We start from the raw sequence: 26,723 nt of genomic DNA, 5'->3' as shown, positions 1-26,723 counted from the left end.
CCCCACCTGTAATCGCCTGAGCTAATCTCTTGCTCCCGGAAATTACTGACTGCTCTCATGGCCTGCCTGCACTGCCTATTCAGAGTCTGTTCAGAATGGCGCAGTGAAGGAAACAGAGGATTTCTCCTAGAACTAGAATGGTTTCAGAGTCTGAAATCTCCGTGTAGAAATTTTTAACACAAGGTACGTACCAGACGCAGGCAAGGTTCTAAGCACTTTGTGAATGTGAGCTCTGCCTTAGCTCTGAACTAAGCCCTACTATTTCCATTTGACAGGTTAGGAAATGAATTCTTAGTGAATAGCTTCTCCAAGTCATTCAACTACATGTGGCAAAGAAGCCAACTGCGCACCAAAGATTTCTATTCTTCCTGCTTACACAGGTACTGGTGGGAACGGCCGCCCAGCCCCACTTGCATCTTGGTGTGGTCAATGGAATGTAGGCAGATAGGATGAGCGCCACTCCCAGGCTTGAACCACAAAACTGCCAGAGCATCATCCTCCCGCTCTGCTGGTCTGACTTCCTTCCAGGTCCATGGTAGCCACTCACTGAAAGCTGTCAGAACTTCCTACAGCCTGGCCCCTGGATAAAAGAGGAGAACAGAGCCTCCACCCCAACCCCATCTCCTCCTCAGGGCACCGCGTGTAAGCAAAAAGTAAATGTAGGTAAGGAAAAAATAAACTTCTATTGTATTAATTATCAAAATGTCGGGGTTTGTCCAATACTGAGGCTGGTACACCTTAACTAATATACTAGATGATATTTGTCCTACGAAAACAATCAGGTCAGTCGACAAGTCTGTCCTAAGGACAAATGCAACAGACGCTAGGAACCATACATTCACGTTTGTCCAGGACCATCCTGGTTTAAGCCTGGTGTCACAGCATAATCATTAATACCCTCCTTTCTCACTTGCAGAAGTATCCTGGTTTGGATGACAAAGTGTACAGTCGCACCACTGATACAATGATAGAAAAAGAACTGCTGACAAGAATAGTGAAAATAATGAGGGTCAGAATACGTGAGTTTGATAGCTACAGCACTGTCTGTGTGATATTAGGCAGGTGAACTTCCCTGAGCTTCAGTCCCTAGCCAGCAGAATGGGCATAAATACTCCTGTTACTCACCTCTTGGAATTGTTGTCAGAATCAAAGCTTAAAAGAGCCTTGACAAGGAAGAAGGACTGTGCAAATATCTAGCTATAAATAAGAGAAAACTATGAAAGGATGCCATTTTAAGGAATGTAGACAAAGTTTTCCATGAATAAACTGTTCCTTTAAGCCAATATATCATTTACTATAATCTTTGAATGAAATGCATACATGTTAATATTTGATGCTTAAAAAGGACTGGATTATACTTAAAAAAAATTAAATCAGGCCTATTGAACAGCTACACCTGAGCTATCTGACTTTAAAGAGACTGAATACCTAGCGCTGGGGCCCAGGGCAGGCCACCCCAAAATATCCCACAATGGCATATTGATTACTTTGAATTAAAGTTACTTGAAAAGCAGCTAACACAAAAAATAAATAAATAAAAAATAAAAATAAAAAAAGGCACTTTGACCCTCCTCTCTCTATTCTCCCTGAAAGCAGGAAATAAATCTCCCACGTGAAAGGTACCCTCCCCACACCAGGAGACGGACATCCTTATGCCAAAGACCTAGAGCATTCAGGGCTGAGAAGCCTGCATAAGCAAACCCGGCTACTTTTACTAATTTACTAACTCAAGCCTCAACTCTTTAAATTCCTCTGTTATTACATACCCCAAACCTAAGTTTCTTTGTTCCGTCATTCCTCACAAATTTACTGTTTGTGTAAAAAGGTATAAAAGCAGTCTGCTTTGCCCATCTCAAAGAGCATCATTTTTATGATCTCCAATATGTATGTATTAAATTGGTTTATCTCCTGTTACCTGGTCTTGTGTCAATTTAATTATTAGTCCAGCCATAAGAAATCAAGAGGGATAAAGCAACAGGGAGGGTTTTGGTGAGCCAGCCAGGAGAATCACCACTTGGGAAACTGCCTTCTCCCTGTGACTACTGCAGCTAAGAGATCCTGGGACATCTGACACGGAAGCCGACAAGAAAAACTTTCTTACCATGTCAGCCTTCCAGATCTCTGTCTGCGGGGTCCGATGAAAAGGAAAGTGGTGAGAATCTTTTTTTCTCTCTCTCTCAACTTTGGTTAGCAGGAGAAAATATTTGTGGAATTAGTTTCCTGGAACTCTAGTGACTCTGGTATTTCTAAAGGAGTGCTCTTGATTTTTGTTGATCCTTTCTTCCCGGAGAGGATCATTGTTTTCCTCTGTCTCTGTCTGTTGTGTAATTTGTCATGTGGAGGAAGAACCACAGGGCAGGACAGCAGGTACAAGCCCTGGATAAGCCTGCTGTTCAAGCTGGCCTCACAGACAGGTGAGTACAGATCTCAACAGACCCACGTCTATACAGGCGACCTTTGCTGTCCTCTGCATAAAAACCAGATGAGGTTTTTCCTTCCATCTTGTTCTATGCCCTGAGAACTTGGCTTTTGGACCAGTGAAAATACTTTCTCTGTTGTCCATCCTCCAGAAGGTGCATTATCAGAGTGTACCTGGTGGCCAATGAAACAGACTGGGGGTCTGAGACAGGTGTCACAAGCAGCACTCTCTTTGCCCAGCCGTGCCAGCTCTCAGGGGAAATTGTCATAAGGTGTCCCAGTCCACAGGGGGCTTTTGTCATCTCCACCTTTGTGGCTTGTTAGTGCTGGGAAATTCCATTCCAGTAGTGCCCACCTCGTGTCACCGATTAGCAGGTCTGTGAGTGGAGGTGCCCCACATTCCTGTGGAAGGCCAGAGACAGCATTTCTACCGCACTATCCTTACTGCCTGTACAATGAAGTCCTCTGCTTTCTTAGACTATCCTTTGAGAGTGAACTTTTGGATGTGGTGAGGGCTGCATCTTTGCACTCTCCTCTGAGGACACCTCTTGCATCCGTGGTTAAACCATAAGAGGCCTATTGGTTTGAGTTGTTAAGATCCTACTTGTCAATGGTCAGACTGGCAGATCCTTTAAATCGGCTATATGTTAAAAACCAAAATCAGGACACTGAAAATATAATCACCCCACACATAGGAAAAGTAGGAAAAATTTAAATAGCAATTATCCTGAAACTCTTAGGAAAAGAAACTTGCATTTTTTTCTCTTTGTCCTTTGAAGTTGTAAATTTTATCATGTCTTTGGAATGTAAACACCCCAGGAGATAACAGCCCACAGTCACCTGGATGGAAGCCTGGCTAGCTCAATTGGTAAAGCGTGAGGTTAAAGGGGGAAAAAAAAAGGTGGAAAGTATTCCATTTATAAATGCAAGCTCTCTTACCCAAAAATCTAATTCACAGCCTTCTTGTCTAGGGCAAGAATGAATTTTAAAAGTCTTGCCCACAAATATTAACAAAAAAACTTTCAAGCAGGTAACCTTAACGTGTTCCACATGCCAGAGTCACTATTATTTATAAACTAGTGAGTTTTGTATGCAGCTGATTCACGGTTTACAGTCTTTTAATTGTTTTTAACTTTTTTCTTGGAGGTGGGGAAGGTTAGCCCTGAACTAACATCTTCAGCCAATCCTCCTCTTTTTGCTGAGGAAGACTGATCCTGAGCTAGCATGCGTGCCCATCTTCCTCTACTTTATATGTGGGACGCCTACCACAGCGTGGCTTGCCAAGCGGTGCCATGTCCGCACCCAGGATCCAAATCAGCGAACCCCAGGCAACCAAAGTGGAACATGAGCACTTGACTGCTGAGCCACCAGGCTGGCCCCAGGTGGCTTAAACTTAAAATTAAAAGCTATAACTTCTTTGTTTATGTTTGTCCATGTATATGTATATCTATTATAAATATGGTATTTTTCTATCTCTGGATGATATTATCAAAACTAGTTTTTAAAGAGCTCCCTTTACTTAAAGTAAGTGCTTACATAAATTATTTCTAACTATAATAGAAACTAACCCAAAATTTTTCAAGTTAATGTGATATAAAATAATCTTTGGTAAATAAAAGCATGTTTAAGTTTACTAATTTAGTACTTCAAGTCTAAATTCTGTTTAAATTCCTCCTTTATTATGTACCCTAAACTTAAGTTTCTTTGTCCTGTCCTCACAAATTTATCGTTTGTGTAAAAAGATATAAAAGCAGCCTGCTTTGCCCATCTCAAAGAGCATCATTTTTATGATCCCCAATACATACATACTAAATTGTTTTTTCTCCTCTTATTCTGGTCTTATGACAATTCTATTATTAGTCCGGCCATAAGAACTCAAGAGGGTAGCAGGGGAATTTCTCCCTGACACTAGTCACCCTACAAGGAGAGCACAGTGCCTCCTCCTTACAGCAACCCCAAACTGTAGCTACTTGCTTTCCAGGGAAATGCAACTGCTCCTGCTCCTTCTCTCTCCCCGTTCCTCTTCTTCCTCTTCTTCCTCCTCCTTTTTCCTCTCTGTTTTCATCTTCTTGTGTTGCTCTTTTCAATAGGGGAGAAGCCCTTTAGGGAAACCCACCTGTTCCTCCAATCCTCCAGCCATTCATCCAGCACATACGTACTGAGCATTTGCCACAGACATGTCAGCACTCTGTTAGTGCTAAAAAGACCAATATAAACATATGCAGTCAACACGCTCAAGGAACTAACCCTAGAGGGGGAAGGAACAGCTACTAATTACAAGATAGTAAATATACAAATATAACTGATAGTATACATGTTCACAAAGGAAGTAAAACATTCCACCCATGTATGAGGCACCCAAGTAGGTTTCCTTAAAGCGAGGACTTTTGATCTGAGATCTGAAGGATGAATAGTTAAGCGAAGGGAAGTGAGGTGAATTGCTGGGGAGCCTGGTAAGGAAGGACATTCTACACAGTCAAACAGCATGTGCAAAGGTCCTGGTGAGGGAAAGAAGATGACTTGTTCAAAGAACTAATAGAAGTCAATTTAGATGGAGCACCAAGCCAGGCAAAGAGTACAATGATGTAAGTCCGGAGACAAGCGAGAAACAAATCATGTGGAAACTTACAGGCAACAGTGAGAGTCTCAGGTTTTTTTCCTAAGAACAATGAGAAATCAATGAAAGTTTTTAGCAGAGAGTGACAGGATTAGATTTGTATTTTGAAAAGATCACTCCCGATCCAAAATGGTAGCTGAAATCCATTACTCTTGGGGCACACCTGACGGATCATTACACGTTTGTCTGTTTTTTTCTTTACCCTTCCTCAGCATTGCTCCCCATTATCTTCCCTTCTACCAATTCATTCATGGTAAGAATTAAGAATATTAACTAGCTTTACTTTAAAATTAACAGTCTCTATTCATCACGCTCCTTCTTCAAATTCCTTCAGCATTTGCAAGACATTTATAACGTAATGAAATTAATTTCTCCATTTTATGTATTCTTTTTCTAAGCTAGACTGCTCCTCAACAATAAGAATCTGGATACAGGTTTCAGAGGAAGAATGATTTCTATAGATAAATTATTTTTTTGTGTTGGGTTCCTCTTACTACTAATAACTGAATTCTTAAGTTCATAAATTGTGTCTTTCGCAAGCAGCATAACAGTGAAATAATCTAAAAGAAGACATTACAAATGTTTATTTATAGTACGTGTGGAATCAAGCCAGTGTCATCAGCAGACATCGGCACTGCTCTAGACTTGGTCTCCGACCTCTGCATGATATTTTGGTATAAAAGGACACTTTATGTGGGACTTTTCATATAAAAATTGTCAGTATTCAACATTTAAAAAGCTTGTTTCACCTTTCACGTAACAAGTTTGACAAGAAAAAGTTGGAATGTGTAAATTTAGATTAAAAATGCAATAAACATTTCCAATATTAACAAAATTTAGAATCCAAATTCAATGAAATATTGAGGATATTTTAGTATCTCACCGTTTTAAATTTAAACTTTATTGAAATAAATTAAATAACCAAACTTAGATATATTTTCATCAGGAGTTTTACATTATAGAAATTGTATTTTCTACAAAAAATATTCAGAATAATCTCCTGGCTAGATTCTGATATTTTAGGAATCCCCAAGTAACTTGGATTAAAATGCAATCAAGTGTTTATTTCCACAGAAGGTTTAGCAATCCCCCATTACATATCAAAGGCAGGAAGCCAGGAATAAAAAGGGATATCCTTTTTCCACCATAGTGCAAAAGATGTGCTGAAGAACTGAAAATGCGTAAAAGCAACTAAATTAAGTGTCAGCCATGATTCCTTTTCTGTATAATACCCACTGGGTGTGCTGTGATGGCTGTTTGGAAGACAGCAATACCAACAATCCATCTTTCCACCCAGTTTATTCATTTGAAATCCTTTAATGTGTTCAATTATCATATCTCAAACATATGATAAAGGGTATTTACCAGGCAAATTTCCTCAGGCAGCCAATCGTGAGGAGGGAATGAGAAGAGGAGACAACAATGGGGAAAAGAAGAGATGATGATTTTGAATCATGTGTCACGGCCTGGGGAGTCTGTTAACTGAGAAAGAAAGGCATCAATTTTAAAGAAAATAGCATAAAATAGGGGAGGAAGGCACCCAAAATAAGTATGTCTACCTGACAGTCAGGTCTAAGACATGCCTGGATCACAGGTTAAAAAAACCCCAAAAGACTGGAGACCTTCTTGGCAGTTTGAAGAAATAAGTATTTCTGTTGAATTGCTCTGGAGTAATAAATGTATAAAAGTCTAACTGCAAGGGAAAAATTCCACCCTAACTATTAGTTTAAGTGGTTGTGTCTGGTATTTCCACTGTAATCTTCTTTGCCCTAAACATCTTCACTGCAAGTATTTTCTCGGCATGACTAATTGGCTGTAAGACAATTTTGCCATAAAAGATAAAATAACAGGTTGACAGTTTGGCTTCATTTCTCCATTGATGCAGTACTCCCAATTTTATATTACATCAATCTTAGCTTCACATTTCTCATAGAACCTTGGAACATCTATCAAGGGACATGTGACAATACGCCAAGGACAAACAACAGCGTAGAAGGGTTTTCGCAACACAATACAGAGCTCAGTTGCAAATATGCATCCTAGTATTTGGAACTGATACCTCTCAATGAATCAAGAAATTTTAGCAAAAAAGAAGTGTGATGGATGGCAAACAAAGAGATGAATCAACAAGTCAAAAGAATAAAAAAAAATTATAATACTATGAGTGAAAGATTTCAAAGACAAATGCTTAGGTACAACTCACAAAATAAAATTAGTATTTTGTACTGTATTGCCATGAAACTACACAGATTTTAAATGTATTCAAATATTTCGTATTTTAAAATAAAGTCTTTTTAATTTTGCTATTCATTCTTCATGTTTCATTATATTCCTTTTAATGTCACTTTTATTTTTCCTTATTTTATCTTTTACAGCACATTTGCCCTATGGCTAATTAGTTATCAGGAAAAAATGTTTGCAGCAAAGAAGTCTACTGCAAATAAGCTTAAATGAAATTACCTAGAACCTTGTGTGGTATATGCCTTTAAGGGAAATAACCTCAGGAAACAAATTTTGCATTCAATAAAACATTCTTTGGGTTCATTATCATGTTGATAAAATGGATGGACCATTGAACTAATCCAAGGTGCTTTTTCATGGGTTATGGTATAGAATTTAGGAATCTCTGTCAACATAGTAAGAATAAAAATCATAGGGAGAGAAGTTAATCAAGACCTTAGACCATGACCTACTTTCAGAATCCAGATTCAAGTCCCAGTATTTTGAGCTCCAATTTCGGACCTCCCCTAGCTACGCTATGCAATGCAATGCAATTTTCAGTTGGGATTCAGTGATTTTTAAAACAATTTCTCATTTTATATGAATTTGAAAAGAATATAAAATAGATACTTTAAAATTTCAAATCAGAATTTGATGATAATTTCAAATTAAAAGACGTTTTCTCCAGAAAGATAAAAAGAATATTTTATAATGTAGGTACATGTTATTCTTGTTCTTAAATTCTTCAGGTGTACTAATGTAGTCAAGTGAATAAAATTACCCTGACCAGATCTGCAATGGTTCACTTGCAATTGGTCTGAGGAACATTTCTTTTTATGCCAATGGTTTTATTAAAGACAGATAATGAAACTTGGCAAGGTAGATAAAGTTTTCTCTGCTACTCAGCTGGGCAGATGGCATTGGGTATAGCAGACATTGGTGTGGAAAGAGAATAAGCTCTCATAAATGAGATTTTTAAATATTAGAATCAATAGGAACTTTTTTCTCATATGGCCTTGGAAGTTTAGAAATCACTAGCAGTTTAAGAAAAGTGACTTAAGGACTCTGAGCTCAGAAGGTAGTCATCCACTACGGGAAACTGAGGAAAGCCACGGTAACTACAGCTCGAATAGCTGTGTAGAAAATATTTTGGATTTAGATTTTCAGAAGGCTTATCAGAAGGAAAGTTCTTTTTATTGACTTAAAATTTTCTCAACAGATCTATCTTCAGAAATCTTCTTCTTATGCTATATACTTTCCCTGACAAGCTTATCCATTTCTAAAGTTTTAACACTATCTGTGTTGATGACTCTCAAAACTCTAATCTTAGTCCAAATGTCTCCTCTTAGCTTGGACCTGTGCATCCAAGATACTCCTAAATACATATACCTGGATAGCCTCAGGCATTCACGTTAACCTTAATACATCTATTCACTCCAGAGCCTATTGTCTTAGAAGAAAACCGCTTTTCCTTAGGAAATCATTCTCCATCATCCTAGTGGTCTGCAAAACTATCCAACAGAAAATTGAACCCAGAAATATGGGAATCATTTTGATTCTTCTCTCTCTTTTCTTTTTCTCACCCATTGTGCCAACTAGTTATTAGATCTTATTGATCCTACCTGATTTTCCTCATTTTTCCCTCTTCATTTCCAGAATTGGAACCCTGAATTCTTTCAGTAGGCTCCCAAGACGTGTCCCCTTTTCTAGTCTTACAGCAACAAAATCTACCCATCCAGGTGCTGATGGATTATTCTTTCAATAAAAGACATTTCAACATATTACTTCCAAACTTAAAATCCTTCAGTGTCCCCATTACTTGCAGAAGCAAAATAGCTATTAATATTTTCCATTTAAGAAATGCTAGGTTTCGACACATGCATAGCCTATTTTTAACTGAAGGATATATCTATAATCTCCACAGAACTATAAAAACTCCTCATTATGATGCTTAATTTTTCTGGTAATACTGATGTTTAATTCTGGTCTCTGAATTATATATATAATGATTTTTAAACATGTAGTGATATGAAAAGATTGTTTCTACTTAGAAGAAGATACTTAGTGTGCACTGAGATCAAATAATATAGGTAAAATACTAGCCCAGCACATGGCTTGATCAATATTAATTCCTTCTTTCTCTAAAGGGAAAGAAGCATACTTAGATAGCTCGTAGTACATGAAGCTAATATCAGTTTCATATCACAGTGGTCTATTATTTGATCCATAATCAATTCACTTCAAATTAAGGGTGTGAAGGGTTGCAAATCATAAAGAGTTTATTTGAGAGTCAAAAGATTCAAGATCCAAGTGATTTACCTAAATCTAAGCTGTCCTCTCTTACCAAAAACAAAGGTACAGGGGCTGGCCCCGTGGCCGAGTGGTTAAGTTCGCACGCTGCGCTGCAGGCAGCCCAGTGTTTCGTCGGTTCGAATCCTGGGCGCGGACATGGCACTGCTCATCAAACCACGTTGAGGCAGCATCCCACATGCCACAACTAGAAGGACCCACAACAAAGAATATACAACTATGTACCGGGGGGCTTTAGGGAGAAAAAGGAAAAAATAAAATCTTAAAAAAAAAAACAAAAACAAAGGTATAGTCATAATGACGTTTCAGTCAACGATGGACCACATTTATGATGCTGGTCCCATAAGATTAGTGCCATAGAGTCAAGGTGTGTAGTGGGCTATGCTATGTAAGTTTGTGTAAGTACATTCTATGATGTTTACACAATGACAAATCGCCTAACAACACCTTTCTCTGAAAGTACCCCTGTCGTTAAGTGACACACAACTATATAGTATTTAAAGCCAGAAATGGATAATACTTCCTGAAAAACTAAGTATTTAAAGCCAGAAGTGGATATATCTTCTTCAGGACTTGACTGAGGAATGAGCTTCCCATAGGAAGAACCGGGAGACATGCCTTTGCCTGAATTTCTAGTAATATGGTTTAAGAAAAGGTGGGTATATTGCGATACTTGACCTGAAAAGCAAAGTTATTAGTTAAGTCATAAAGCACTTCCTTTGCATGAAACGGTATTCAGCTTAGACACAAGTAGTGAAAGACTAGATTTCAACTAAAAGAATAGAAAGTTTTTGCCTTGGATTCAGGAAGAAAGTGTGATTAAGGCTGATTAAGATGGATGCCCCAGAGATTAACCTGAGAACACCACCAAGAGAGGATCCAAGATGAGAGACTGGGAATGAAAAATGGTATCTTATTAGAAACAATTTAGGGGCTGGCTCGGTGGCACAGTGGTTAAGTTCCCATGTTCCACTTTGGTGGCCCGGGGTTCGCCGGTTCAGATCCCGGGTGCTATATTCCTATATGGTTACGATTATTTATGGGTCTATAGCAAGAACTTACGTAAAGCATCTTTTTTTTCCTCTCAAGACTATTACTTCCGACTTCACCCTCATTTTATTCCATACTTTCCTAAACAATTTCTTAACTATGTTATATAATTTGATAATACAATATTCTTAACACTCTTCTAACTTGATTTGTCTATGCTCTTAGCTTGTCTCCTTTATATGCTCCTTCATCTTTATGTCCGTGGCCATGATAGAGGTAACATCATAAATTAAAATATGCAATTCCAGATACCAAAGAAAGCTACGAGAACAGTAAGAAGCACAGTAATGGAGCAGACAGGGGAGGGGAGAGAGCAGAAGACTATTTCACTTTGGATAGTTCGGTCAGGAAAAGCCTCTCTGGATAAGTAAAATTCGTGCACAGCACACAACAAAGCAGGGAACAAATAATTAGCAAAGACTTGTCTTCTGAGTAGAGGGAACAGCAAGTGCAAAGCCTCTGAGACAGGAACAACCTGGGAACATCTGGGCATATCAAGACGGCCAGCATTACTAACATGCTACAAGGCAGAGGGAAGAAGGAGATAGAGTTGAAAATGTAGAAGTGTGGGGCATCGTAGGAACAATATAGAATACAAATCTTATTATGGGTGAGATGGAAAGGCTGTAAGAGGTTTAAGAGCAGGTTAATGGCGTAATCTCATTTACATTTTTAAAGGGACACTCTGGCAAGCTCGGAAAGCAGCAGACCAGTGAGGGAGTTATTCTACTAATCCACCTGAGATATAACAGTGGCCTGTAAGAGATGGCTATTGGTATAGATTTAAAAAGTGATCGACTTTGGGATATATCTATGGCAAGAAACGTGATGATGGATTATATCTGGAGTATAGAGGGGAAGAGAAAAATCAGAGTTTACACCTAACCTACGTTTTTGTTTGAAAAACTTGATAAATGGGGGTTCCATTTACTGTGATGAAGTCTGAGGGTGGAGGAAGTTGGGGGTGTGAAAAATCAAGAATTTTGTTCTGGGCATATAAAGCTGAGATGCCTGTTGGACATCCAAGAGAAGGTGTCGTATAAATAGTTTAATATATGAAACTGACCAGCAAAAGAGATATAAATTAAGGAATCACTGATGTATTAATTATACTTTTTCCTTGTGTAGAAAATTAGATTGTCTAATTTTTATTTTTTACCTACATATTTATTACAAAATATTTTCTCGTAGGTATTTTCATTTTACTTCAGATTATAATTTCTCCTTTCTTGTTAAAACTATATTATTCTTTGGACGTTAGACATAAATCTAATTAATGCACATGGCTGAACAGGCATGATGTACAAGATTCCCGACTAGATAAGAAAGAGGGGGTTAAATTCTTTTCCAGTTCTCAAGATTTACGTCCTTTTGCTATTTTCTATCCCTTCTCCCCAAAAAATAAAAACAGGAAATGAGGAGGATACATTAGCCCCTCAGAGCAAATGCTATATGTACAAATTCAAAGTTATTTTTTGCTTAGGCTAGTGTTTCCTGGAAGATAGATACCATTTCAAGTCAAATAAAGTTAAATAGGATGCGTATTTTTTATTCGTCTGGCCCTGTTAGGATTGGTGGAGATAACAAGTATTACCAAGCAGAAGTGATCTCATTTATGAATTTGTATAGAAAATAAGACACATATGCAAAACAAATGAGAACAAGAAAATAATATAAATTATAAATATACAAGTACTATAATTGGTTAAAGAAGAGATGGATCTTATGGTAGTGCTGGCTTTAGAACAAGACCGCATCCAGATGTGTGCAGAGCGAAATCCCTAACTAAGCGTGACTTACCAAGTGGTTGGCCGGCGATGATCCTGGCATTTTCTCCGGCCACTGCAGCTCTTGCATGTCGCTCACTCATGTACTGTACGAACGCATAACCTTTGTGAACTGAGCATCCAACTATTTTTCCATACTTTGAGAAGATGGCTTCAATGTCAGCTTTCTTGACAATGGCTGTGTTCAGATTGCCGATGAAAACACGGGAGTTGATGGACTTGGGGTCATTCTTATTGGTGACATTGCTGGTCTGTGTTTTGCCAGTCATGGTCGGCTCACCTTGTTTTAATCCTTAAACAAAAAAAAAACAACAATCAAAAGGAAAATAATTAAATTCAATGGATACCAGTGGCTTTCAACACTTTTTCAATAGTGTACCAGGTAACCTCAAATCCATAACTATTACTGATTTTCTTGAGAAGAAAATTTAGTAATAGAAATGGTGAACGTTGCATTACAAAATGCAATAGGAAAATACTTATGATCACTCAGCACATAGTTATAAATAAATTCTGATTTATTTATCCAGAATTCAGCTTGGCATAACGACTAAATCTTTTGTGGGTTTTTTTTCAGTCTATCAATTTTTCAGAAGCAAGTTTGAGGAATAAGCCACCTTATTCTATTATCGAAAAAGTAAATCCAGTATGGCCAAGGTCTGATGACAGACTACAACAAAGTAACCTCATTCATTGTTGAGAACATGCATTTTTATTTCTACATTTTCAATGATACGTAGACATATTGGCTATTTCATTATCAGAAGCCTCCTATCAGAAACTAACAATTCAGTCCATTAAAAACTGCGGAAGAGAAAAAAAGGTATTAAAAATAAAAAAATTAACTGGAAAATTTAACATAAGGAAAATGAGACTTAGAAAATAAGAGATTTAACCAGAATTAATTCTGTACATTCTATTTAATTCAGCTAATGTCAAATGTTAGTTTCAAAAAAGAAATCAGCACGTGTGGCTAGTTTTCATCAATGATCAGCAAATTAGTAGACTGGGGTATTTGTGTCGAAATTTCTATTCTTAACATTATTTTAAATTCATTTAACTAACAGCTCTTACGTTGCCTAAAAATTGTTTTCTGAGTTTGGCAGAGTGTTTAATTGTGCTTAATTAAAATCAATTAAACCTTTATTTTTAAGTACTCCAGCACTTACAGATTTTTTAAGGCTTTAAAAATTCATTAATTCATTCATTAGTTCATTCAACAATATTTATTAAGAATCTTTTTTTTTTTTTTGCCAGGCATCATCCTCTAAAATGCCTAACAATTTAAAGAAACCAATATGGTGAAAATAAAATTTCAACCAGGATGCAATCTGTGACACTGATGATCATTGTTGAACATTAGCTAATTGACACATTTTATCAGTGACAAATATATTTTTCTATGAAGAATCTATTTTAAGATCTTATAGCTATAAAAATAATTAATAAATGCATCTTGTTTTTAAAAAACAATTTTAAATGACATTTCTAAATTGACCATTAAAGTGGTGGAAATCCTTAAGGCATGTAAATTGGATATGCTTGAAAGTTTATTCACTATGCATTTAAACCAGCTACTTCTGAAATCCGGAGTGACCAAGTAACATAAAAATGTTCCAATTAGGCTGTTAATTATCACATCTTGGATTATTAAAATTTTACTAAATATTGGACACTCAACATTATACATATCTTTTTACAACGAAAGTTGATTTCATAAACATTTAGTTATTCACAAAAACAGTAAGAGTGCGTCATCATTAAAAACAAAGATTACATTGCTGCCCTGTTTTATTTCCCCTTAGCTACATTTAGGTAGGTTCCTTATGAATTATTCAAGGTTAAGGCTGAAGGAAAGGAAAGCTGATAGTTTTTCTTTTTAATTTTGCAATTTAAGCTATTGCATACCAAGACAAATGCTCTGAGAATCAACTGAAACAAGAAAAATCAAGGCATATATATCTATTTTAAACAAATGTTTAGCTTCTTCATATGATCTAGTGTATTCTAATCACACTGAGGGGAAAAATAAACTAAAAATTCATTTTTTTGGCTCCAGAATGGATTGATGGTTATCTTTCTTACCACTCCAGGCCAACATCAGTAATGCAACCCACAGGCATAATATTATTTTCTTTTTTTACTCTTATGTGATAAAAATTTTTAGATACATCATAGAGTTACTTTCAAGAATAAATAATTCTTAAGGTTCACATTTTATTTCCTGGACAGGCATAAATTAGCTGAATGCAAACACACAAGAATTGTTAGATTAGGATAGATTAGTTTTACAGAGTCAGGTGGTCTGTCTTTGACAGTGACCCCGAGTCAAATTTACTATGAGGACATAGCTGTACTCTGAATTCTCATGTAAATGTCAACATGATTCCTCTGGCTCCATCCTTTTACTCTACATGGATGATTCATAAGTGTAACTCCAAACTGCCAATCGTGTAATTCTACTTAAGGAGTCTTAATCATCTTAAAATCTACATGTATCTAATGTCTCACACAGACTGACTTGCCTGTTTCTATCAGTGTTTATAATAATGAAAGAGTTTTTTCCTAGCATTGTACATTATTGTTTCAACATTTTCTGCAAAATCAAGCTTTAACTCATAGTGTAAGATTTAGCTCGTGTTTCTATGTTACATGAATCTTCGATCAGTTGAAGAAGGATTTCTGCTTTCTGCCGTGATGGAATAACAGGCATTAAATTAACCCTCCGCACTCAAACAACTAGAAAACCAGGCTAATATAGATGAAACAACTGTTTCTCAGACATTAAACCTCAGGCAGTGCAGAGCCGGGACAGCTGAGGGAAAAGAAACAAAAGGAAGGCCTAGGATAGCCCAGCTTTCTGCCTGGAAAGCCTATTTCAGGTTGCAGAGCTGGTGTGCATGTGCGTGTGTGTACGCACGTGCGTGTGTGCCTGCGTGCATGCATGTCTGTGTGCAATGGAAAGCAGAGACAGGGGCCTTCCTGAGTTGAGGCGATAGAGATCAGAGTTCAGGGCATCTGAGGAGGCAGGAACTTGTGTGGTGGATTTCTAGAGAAGAGAGAGCTATACAGAAAGCTAATTCCAGAAATTATCTTGGGGGGGGGGGTCCCCTGAATCTATGCTGATTCCTAGGAAATGCCTGCAAAGAGTGAACTCCTATGAAGCTGGTTATCAGTGATGGGAAATCTGTGGGCCGAATGGTTCCCAGACCCACAAAAGGCTGACAATCACTCAGTTCCTCTCAGCAACAGTGCAGAGTCCATATTGGCTCCCTGGAGCGTCAAGTTTGGACATCAGAAGGGCCAGGTCTTAGTAACGGGGATAAAGGATCCCTACAGGAAAAGGTACTCTGGCCCTCTCCAACAAACCTTAGAAAGAAATCCAAAGATGATCAAACTAAACCAGAATAACCTAAAAGTCTATCAGAGCAAACCACTACACTTCTTTTAAAAATATAGAACTCAGACACTCAATAACATAAAACATAAAATCTTCAGCATGCAATCAAAAACTCCTAGAGATCCCAAGAATCAGAAAACATGCCCTATAACCAGGAAAGAAATTAAAGATAGAAAGAGTCAAATGGATCATCTAAAGATGAAAACTACAATAATCAAAATAAAAAGATACACTTAATGGATGCTACAGTTGATAAGACTCCACACAAGAACAGATTTGTGAATGTGAAGTTGTAGAAATAGTGACTATCCAAAATCTATCAGAGAAATAAAGCACTGAAAAAACTAAATAGAGCCGCAGTGAGTTATGTGACAGCATCAAGCTGTTTAACATACATACATCTGGAGTCCCAGGAGGGCAAAAATCTTGAAAAAAAATAATTTCCAAAATTTCCCAAATTTAATGATTGCTCTATCATTGCACAGATTCAAGAATCTCATTGAATCCGAATCAGAATAAACACAAAGCAAACCACACTCAGACACATCATAATCAAACTTCTGAAAATCAGTGATAAAGAGAAAAATCAGGGAGCTCTCAGGCACTGGAAAAATGCCTACATTCTGAGAAAAAAAAAAAGTACTACAAAACAAATGATAAGGAAAAAAATAAATTTTTCAGTGGAAATGCAACTAAACCCAGAACTCATCTCTGTTTTGAAGTTGGAAGTTTGAATGGAGCTGGTGTCAAGTGTCTACGAAAGCTGTTATATAAAAGATAAATTGGAGGCCACTGCTGCCCCATCGAACTTTCTGTAATGATGGAAATACTCTACAATATTTGCACTATCCAAAAAGGTAGGCAACAACCCCATGTGACTTGTCAGGGCTTAAAATGTTGGTAGTGTGATTGAGGTACTGAATTTTCAATTTTATTTAATTAAAATTAAAGTAGTATTTTAGTGGGTTTCCCCACCCAAAGAAGGCTAACAGGGCTCTTGGCTTTTAAAAACATAGGGTAAATGTAAATCAAAAATAATTTGGCTATTGATGTACTTTGGGGGTGTGCTTTTGGTCCTGGAAATTAAAGAAAGATATGATGGTATTAGATATATTTCAGAAGAAGAACAAATAAAAAGTTCAAATATCTGTCATATGAGGACTAATTTATGAGTAGGATTTGCATTCTGGAAATATCAGACTGAGATGGTAAATGCTCTACAAAATCATAAAGAATGTGTTTAGAATACATAAAGCCTTTTTATTTGTGTTTGAAGGAGATTTCTGCCCTTAAACCTAAAAGGGATACATTAATTATGAATTAAAGGCAACATTAAACTATATTTTAGAGAAAACATTTTTGGAGCAGACAAAATTAACAAGGCAGTAAATTCTACCCTTCTCTTGATTCCATAGTCCTGAATTTCCAATCTAAATTTTAATTCATTCAGACACACTCATACTGGAAAATGAATGAACAACAACAAAAAAAGAATAAGAACAACAAGAAATACCCACGTTTTCAAGAAAGTCAGACAGCAATGTTAATACATACCGTATTCAAGAACCTGGCAAAAGGCATACAAAAATAAGTAAGAAAAAACAGATTCTACTCTAAGTTGCCATCTGCTGAAATCTAGAGCTAGTACTCAAATATGTCCTACAATATAAGTAAAACCCGGCAAATGCTGCAAGATATACAAACTAAAGTTGTAATTTCTGGGAAGAAATAGAGAGATCATATCCAGTTGAGAAGACGAGAGAAAACTTCTTGAAGCAGAAGATATTTGAATTAATCATTTAAGGATATTGTAAGAATTCAACGGGCATACAGTTAATGTCTCAGTATGCAGGAGACAGTTGTTTTCCAAATTACTTTTAACTCATTTACATGTACTTGAATAATTTTTTCATTAAACAACTCGATATAAAATTGCTTAGATTTATAATTAGAAAAAAGGAAAAACTGAACTGAAATAAAGTAATGCATTTAAGCATCTCTTCTTGGACAAAAGAAACTACAAGAATGCAAAAAAACTTCGAATTTATTCTTCATAAAACCATCCACAATTTAGAAAGATATAGCTTATACCCACAAGGCCAGTAACAATTCTTCAACAGATCTTAAGCATCATAGACATGATTTTGTGAAAAATCTTCTGACGTTCATTTGCCAAGGGGAAATCACCAAGTATATTTGGTGACATCTCTATCATTCATAAAGATAAATATCACAATTATGACAAAGACTCAATTCTTAAGCCTCTAACTGCTTCCTGAAATAAGCTGAATATGCTTTTGAAAAGTAAAAGATTTTTAGGGACTATGTACATATGAAAGGTAATATATACATGTGAAGGAAAAAATGTAATCCCCATCTGAACATATTTACTGTTAAAATTTTGATATATTTTGTCATTTCTTTCTACTACATAGAAAAAAAGTTGTAAATTAGAAAAAAAAAGTCACCATAATCTACATACCAAGTGCCATTACTTATTATTTCAACACTCATTTTATTATGCTGTTAAATGATCTTACTGGACATAACTTAAATAGTTGCACAGTAATAAAGCTATACCCTCATTTTCTTCATTCTCTTCAGGGGCATTGAGCTTGTTTACAATTTTTTCAGATCACAACAATAACTCAGATGAACACTTTGACAAATTTAGTAAGGATAAATTCCAAGTATTGAAATTCCTGGGTCAATTAAGATGGAAAACACTCTAGTTTAGTTATCGATCCTCAGCTATTTTCCAGAAAGTTGGAACAGCTTCCCACTCCCACCAGCAGTGGCTGCTTTAGATACTCTAAGTGGTTATCACGCCAGCCAGCTCTTCCCTAACTACCACCTTCAAAGAAGATTCTGATTCATCAGGGTGAACAGGAAGAATGGGCAGACCATAAGCACAATAAGAGAGAGATATTCTGATTTCTGAAATGAAGGAAAGGAAGTGTGTTTAGTAGCCTAGCTAGGTTGGTGCTAATAAACAGAAAAAGCCTAATTCCCTTGTCCGCAGAGAAAAACGAATTCGTGTTTGGGGCTTTTTGGGCATATCAACAGACAAAGTCATTACTATTTAAAAATGTAATAGGAATTATACTGATTTCCTTTGTTACGTGCACATTTTAGTAAATCTACATATTACATTTTAATATATTGGTGTCGCAATAGTATATGCTCAATGTTTATTAAAAACTTTAATGGGTGATTACAAAGAAACTAAAGACACTACACAGTGAAGTTCTGATCTTTCAGCAGCCCTCTATCTTACTATTGCAATTCAGGTGCTACAACTATGAGTCACATGCAGAGCGAAGGTGACAGTTCCTGCTCATGATGGTTTTGGAAACATTAATATTCCCATCAAATTATTCTTTATACTTTTTTAAACCGTGCGCCTCAGGCACTGAATGCAATATTGTGACAATAGCACCATGTAACATCCTGGAAACCCAGTTTCCATTTTCCTTTTTAACTAGTTTGTATGTAAAACAGATTTAAAGATATAAAATATTTTGCTTCTAATAAGGACTTACTGATAATAAAGGTGATATGCTAAATTTCACAGAAAATTGATTAATATGAGATATTTTACGAAGAAAAATGGTTTGAAATGCCACTTACTAGGATGTAGAAAGCTTTTAAAAATCAAGTAATAGTATTTCATTCAACAGCTCAATGTAGAACATGAAAATTTAATAAAGTATTGAGCAACAGAAAAATAAAATTACTACATAAAAATAAGAATGGCATTAATTTTGTAAAGCAAATGATGCTAGCTAAAATATCTTAATAACAGTGATTAGATTTGAATAGAATCATTGGAGTCTAAGAAATAAGTATTGTTCATCTGTAGATTAAGTAGCTGACTAGAGAGCAAAAATAAATATACAGATATAGATAATGTAACAACCAGAGCAAAAATAAATATACAGGTATAGATAATGTAACAACCATAGTTACAAAAAGTTAATGATTTTGTATTGGCATTTGTAACTATAAAATTAGAAATCAATGGATATTGTTAAGTCAACATTTCAAACTTAGTTAAGAATTTGGGATCTTAATCAACTTTTGTGTTAAACTGAATTAAAATTATTTTGGAAAACAGAAACTAGCAAATGATTGAAATTTTGTAAGCAAGGAGTAATGATAAGTGTTAAATCATCTCTTGGGAAACATTTAATGAAGCGCTGCAGATCCACCCATTATTTGGCAGAGCTAAGGTCTACAGGGGACCATCACCTAGATTCACAAGGAGGGGTCAAACACATCCATGTGGAAACCATGACCACTCTGAAAGAACACTGGTGGGCCAGCCCAAGCATCAAGAGCGAAGTAGGGAACATATCATCAGTTCAAGTCCTTTCTTTGTTCATGCATTAGTGAGCTTGGACTGCTATAACAGAATACCATAGCCTGGGTGGCTTAAACAGCAGACATTTATTTCTCACAGTCTGAAGGCTGGAAGTCTAAGATCAAAGCGCCGAGCGATTCAGTTGCTGGTGAGGGCCCACTTCCTGGCTTGCAGATGGCCATCCTCTCACTGTGTCCTCACATGGTGGACAGCAAGCGAGCTCTGGCCTCTCTGCCTCTTCTTACAAGGACACTCATCCCATCCTGGGAGTCCTACTCTCATGAACCAATCTAAACCTAACACTTCTCAAAGCCCTCACTTCCAAGATCACAATGAGTGTTAGGATGGCAACATATGAATTTTGAGGAGACATAATTTAGTCCATAGACGTTCACATCACCCAAGGGTAAGAACCTACCTGTGTTTGGAGTTTTCAGGAAATGGAAGAAACTTCCTCTGGGCCATCAGAGACGCTGTGACTGGTGTTCTATCTATTCTATCAGGAGTCATGTAAGCATTCTCTATTTATAGGATCACTAAAGTCAATGTAAAGGATTCCAGCGAAATTTTTACAAATAAGGAAAACTAACTCTCAACTTTAAATTAAAAAGAAAAAGATACAAAGAAATAAAACCATATGGTGGTTAAACTCAAAAATATTCACTGCATGGGGTTATTCTGAGGTACGCTCATATTCTCTAGAATACAAACAAATTGATATAATTCTAGGAAATTTACTGTATGTGATCTTCTTAAAAGCTTTCTCCTCTGCAAAATAGAGCCTTTAGTCACAAGTCCTGTAAGATGCTGACTGTAGTTGTGCTTCCAAGATAACTTTGCACTGGTCAACATGACCTAGGCAGAAGACTGTTTTGAGTTATATAAGGAAGTCAAATCAACAATAATTAGACTCTTTCTCCTTGACTGAAGGAAATAGGTCAATAAGGATTAGTACTCACTTGTGTTATAAGGGTGTTGGAAAATGGAAAAATCAAGAAACAAGCTTCCTCTGAGTCACTGGAGATGTTGTGATTTGTGCTATATCTATACTACCAGGGATGGTGCACCAAGGATACACACAACCCTTTGACACTGACTGCTTTTTGGCACATGGCCATGGACCAGGAGACACCGTTATCTCAGTTTGTGAGTGGTCAGTCACATCCATGTGGAAACTAAGACTTACTTGAAAAGACCCTTAGTGGGCTGCGACCATGCACTCAGAATAAAGTATGGAACAAGTAACCAGTGACACTTCATTCTTTGTCACATAACCCTTCTTTTTTTAATGCCTGTTGTAAACACTGCTAAAAGGGGTTCCATTTAGGAGAATTTGAATTTTCAAAGATGGTCTGTAAATCACTAAAACTACCTCAAAAGCAGTTCTGCAACACTTACTTCATATTTAACCACCACAGAGCACTTAGTATACACCTGTCGTTGGTTTAAGTGTTTCTTAAACATTCATTCACTTACAGTCGTGAGAAGAGGCTTCCGTTTTTTCCCTTCACTTCCTCTGGGGTCTGGGGTACTTCCAGAAAAGTGTTTCAAGTTACTTAAGGAAGACACCAATCACTATACTATCCAAGGGTTCCATATTGGGAGGCCTTTTCACCACCATACCTATTCACGTTATGCTGAAGGGAATAGCCACAAACTGCTAAGACGTAGCCTGCGATTTATATGAAGAATTACATCAAGATTGCCAGGTAACATAGTATCTTGAGAATGCCCAGAGATTGTTCTGATAAATTTTTCCTCAGAATTCATAAGATCCACCAATTTACTGACCACAACTAAGGTTTCCCTGAAATACTATAAAACAGAGTAGAAAACATATAATTTTGTATTCACCTTCTTCTGTAAGTCACACACTAATAAATGGCATGACATGGTTCACGTTACCCTGCTCTATCCCATGTATTCCTCCACTGAATAAAACACCTGTCTCCATTTTAAAACTCTCAGGCTACTTAAAACTAAATGGCAGGAGGTAAACACCGTCATGCCCACAGGAGAAATTCACTCACTCCTAGATAACAGATCCATTCCACTCTCGTCCTCTTTGTTGGAACTGTCAATCATGGCAGTTCCCTCAGGAGTTAAATTCAGACCTCTAAGTGATTTCACTTAGGCTACTAACCTGCCTGCAGAGAGGAACAACCCTCAGTTCTTATAGATGTAGCTTTGGAAGACCGGCCCTAGAGTGAAAGGTCTTAAATCCCACAGCCAACCCCCCCGAAATGTCCGTACTCTCCCAAGTATGAATAAATGCCCTACAGTCGGTACAATGGTGAATTTCCCTCCACAAACTTGAATGTTCGACGTTGTATTAAGTAGCAATAAAAATGATATAGTGAAAATGCCTACTGTACGTCTAGATCAGATAAAGTTCTTGTTACAAATTCCTTAAACTCAACTGCTATGAATGCAGATGCGGTGTTAATAAATGATAGCATCTGGCAATCCAGGTATTGCAAATAACTGATTCAGAACATAATTTCTCTTCGGTGGAATACATCCTATCCCTACTGATGCGATAGTCTCTGATGATATCCAAGACTTCCCAATCCTCCCCTCCCCTCAGCTCTATGAGGCACAATCTCCACACAACAGATGATCCCGGGGAACGTAGAAAGCAAAAATTATGGATCCCTTATCTGAATAAAAGCTATAGGATTATTATTAATGATCACCCATTTATAAGCTTAGCAAAAGTTAAAATTTGTTAAAATCTTACTCCAGAAATAATAGTAAGGAGAAGGTTGACTGTAGGTACGAGAGAACTATGCCACTAAGTGCGTTAATTCACCAGACGCTTGTAGTCTCCACATAGACTTTCCACTCGGTTTTAATAGTAGCATAAGCGCTTTAACTTATCAGACTTGGGGAGGAAACCTACCTTTGTTTTTAAGAATGCTGTGATTAGAGTTATACACACAAGCATCCCAGTCTCAGCTCTGACTCTCTCTAGATGAGGCATTGAGCAGTTATTTAAGGTCTTTGTTGCTCGGTTTTCAATCTGCAATTATATTACTGTTTAGGAATAGTAATATCAACTACTGATAAGACTGTTAAGGGGCTTAAATGAGATGTAGTGAAACACTAAACACAGTATTTGGCACATAAGATTTGATTAAAAAATGTGCTATCTTAATTATTATTCAGAATGCATGGATAGGTTAGAAATTCATGCCCCACATTATTTTTCTTCAGTGAGAATTTTATTTATCTGTTTTCAGGTACATTGAGTTGATCCAAGGATCACTACATCTCCCCTCTGAATACCTCCACATTCTCATCCACATTCTCAGGTGATTTGCTGGTAATCTGATAACTTCTCTGAAGCTGGATTTGGACTCTGATTTCTAGTGCTTTACATCAGGTCCCAAAGTGCTTTTGCAGGGCCCTCTGGAGATACGGACACAGATTCTAATAATACTATATCTGAGATCATTATAATTTTGAAGTTAGCACATTGTTCTCAAAAGGCGTCCTTGTGAATCAACTACCGGAGAGGTGTTAATTAACAAGCGACATATCATAGCCTTGGTTGATCTTTATTTTGTACTCATGAGCAATTGTGATTCTACAGGTATCTCGCCTTTGGTATTGTGAGCTAGCCTTGAGCATCACCGGCATATACATAGTAAGGACCCAGTGTTACAGAAGTGCTGATGTTTTGGTTTGTATACATACTTTCAGAAGTGACTTTCATGTTTCACGCATCCTATCTATGAGTCCTTGATTTTGCAAGCAAAGCCTGCAATAGCCTTCAGAGGGGCCAGGATGATTATGTGGATCTAAGCTTCATCTAGAGTGTATATTTCAGGTATTCAGGTAACAGTGTTGGTTAGGTCTCTTTCTGAACATTTATGTTAGAAATTTCTCCTACAAATCTGAGATGCTGCTACAAATAATACTATAATTTCTGCTACAAATAATGAAATAGTCTTCGGGGGTGATATTCTGGGAAGGTCAGCTTCCAAAGATTGGCCAGGTCTATGCAGACTACTGTATCCATTTACAAATATGCTGTATTGGGTTCCTGCTCGCTTCTAAGCTGATGAGATAGAAATTAATATTCACATGGTAAATTGCACACACACACAGTGATAGAAACGGTTTATAATTTACAAATGTCTGTACTAGACCAACATGACAGGATGTAGCCAGAACGGCTCTGTGTCAGAACAATATGAAACCTGCATCCACAGCTGGAGAGAACTCTACCCCGGAGACGGAATCAATCTGCAGTGGGGTATTCTCCTGGGCACCTGATACCCAGGGAAGCTTAGACCTGCGAAGTGGAGAATGGTGTGGAGACTCCTGCTTTACAGTCTTTGTCTTGCAGTAAAACTCTTCTCTCCTTTCTTCACAGTAAAGAGCCTCTTAACCTTGGCTTGATGTGAATTTTGGTTCGATGGAGTTGTCAAGGCAGGGTTTCAAAACGAACGAACCTCACACATAAATTTTTCTCAGAATTTATTAAATTTTATTATTTATTTGAAACTATATTGCTGAGATAAATCATGCAGCTCCAAAACATAAGCAACAAAACAGCTTCTCCAGCCTGTGGTTTCATTTAAGATATTTAAATCTCTGGTCAGTGAGATAGACAACACTTTGCAAGTAGGGATGAGCTGGGTGTATGTGTGATTTTACAGGTAATTTTAGGGAAAAATATGTAGGAGCAAAGTGAACTATTTATGGCCTATATCTATCCTTTCATGCTTCTCTTATTTTCTTACTACGTTAAACGTAGAGATGACATATATTATACATTATATGTGTGTGTGCGTGTATATAATATACATTTAAATTCTATCTTAGATAATTTAGTTCAGGGTTTTGAAAACATTAGCTGCTTAACTTTCACTGAGTTCATTAAAATTTGTAAATGAAGATTTAAAAACAAATGAATACATGGATAAATGTCCACTATTCTTTTTAGTTCTTATTGATATAAATTGAATTAAATATATACATCTACATCAACTACTTCAACTCTCCAAACAGGGAAATAACAACTGGATTATTTTCTTCTTATAATTTTGTGATAATTTTATAAGACCGTATTCATTGGTAAACCTATTGCTTTCAATGATGGTATGATGAATTTTGTTGAGTCAACATTAGTGACAGAAGCAGTCAGAGATTCTTTCAAAGGAGAAAATCTTTCTGATAGGTTAACATTTGTAAAAGGTTCTGTCAGACCTCATTAACAAGAAATACATATTTTCCCTATTGTGTCAACTGAAACATTATTCCATTGCTGTACATATGTTTATGCATACATATATATATACACACACATATATGTGTGTGTGTGTGTGTGTGTGTGTGTGTGTTCTATACATGCAAAGACTGTGATTTGTGTCCTTTCTGGCATGACCAAACATCTAAATCAAATAAAAAAGCCCATGTAAATTAAATATATATATAAACTAAATAGGTTGAAATACACAATGCAGCAGGAATTATCATATTTCTGGAAAGGGAAGAAGCACAATTTTGAGAATGAGAGCTATCTAAGAAATACTTTTGACTACTATCACTAATTGCATGTTTTTAAGCATCTTCACAATTTTTGTGAGCAGTGTTGAAAGGAACATACACTCAGTACTGAGTTAAGGGTCACACAATTCCATATTTGGAATGGATCTCATTATTTTAAAATGGCGTATAAAAACATTCCTCTTTACGAAAACATTTTAGCACTCACAATACACAATAGATGGAAAGAGGAAAGAAGAGCTATTAAGAAAAATGGATGAGGAGTGATTCCCTCCATTGTACAAAGAAAAAGCTTGTATTTCACTAAAGTATATTTAGAAATAATAGCTATCACTATGTAGCTATTGTTTAGTTGATAGCTGTGTAGTTTATTCCGTAAAATAAAATTGAATATTGCTTAGGGTCGTAAACACATAGTAATGACCTCGACTTTGCAAAGATTTATACAGGAAAACATGGGGATTGTAACTACATAAGTAGCGTTTATAGGCTTGAGAGTCCAGAAGCCAAAATGATTTTTAAAAGAGTGTGAATGCCTTCTTACCTACTGCATATTCAGCAGGCGTTATTTGTAGTGTTATCTGATTATCTCTAAGTTTCCATAAAACACTTTATATATAACAGCCACTTCTAGGGGATCATCTCCCACAACTCTAAGGGCTCTCCAAAGGACTTCCTCATCTGTAATAATACTAACACCTGCAAAACCCTCTCTCTTCTTGGGGTAGCCACCATCACACACAACACAAAGGCTGCTGAGAATTTGGGCTGAGAGTACATGATGCCTATTCTTAGACTGAGACAAAACTGATGCTCACTGTTAAAATTTAAAAACATCGGAGATCAAACAAAAAGTAACATTAAAAGATCTTAACACATTAATAGTTCTTATGACTCTTCAAGGATAGCAAATTCCTAAGGATGCTGCCATTTTTAGAAGCAGCACTGCACTTTACTTTGTAACACTAAAGTGGATGTCACTCACGGGTGCTTCTTATCTTCAAAGAAGGAGCTTATACTAGATAACTTTTCATTAGTATT

At 36.7% G+C, this 26,723-nt stretch overlaps 1 protein-coding gene across 1 annotated transcript in view; it reads right to left on the bottom strand.

Moving 5' to 3' along the window:
- RALYL (RALY RNA binding protein like) overlaps positions 1-26,723 on the bottom strand; it is a 611,999-nt gene that overhangs the window by 305,531 nt on the left and 279,745 nt on the right. The window contains exon 2 of the mRNA XM_046641854.1: positions 12,416-12,694. Within this exon, the coding sequence (XP_046497810.1) occupies positions 12,416-12,671 (256 nt within the window). The 5' untranslated portion in view covers positions 12,672-12,694. The remainder of the gene's footprint in view (positions 1-12,415; positions 12,695-26,723) is intronic.

This window comes from Equus quagga, chromosome 16, assembly GCF_021613505.1.
Source record: "Equus quagga isolate Etosha38 chromosome 16, UCLA_HA_Equagga_1.0, whole genome shotgun sequence".
NCBI lineage: Eukaryota > Metazoa > Chordata > Mammalia > Perissodactyla > Equidae > Equus > Equus quagga.
The sequence above is the reverse complement of the archived record's forward strand: the minus strand, read 5'-3'. Positions and strand labels throughout refer to the sequence as shown.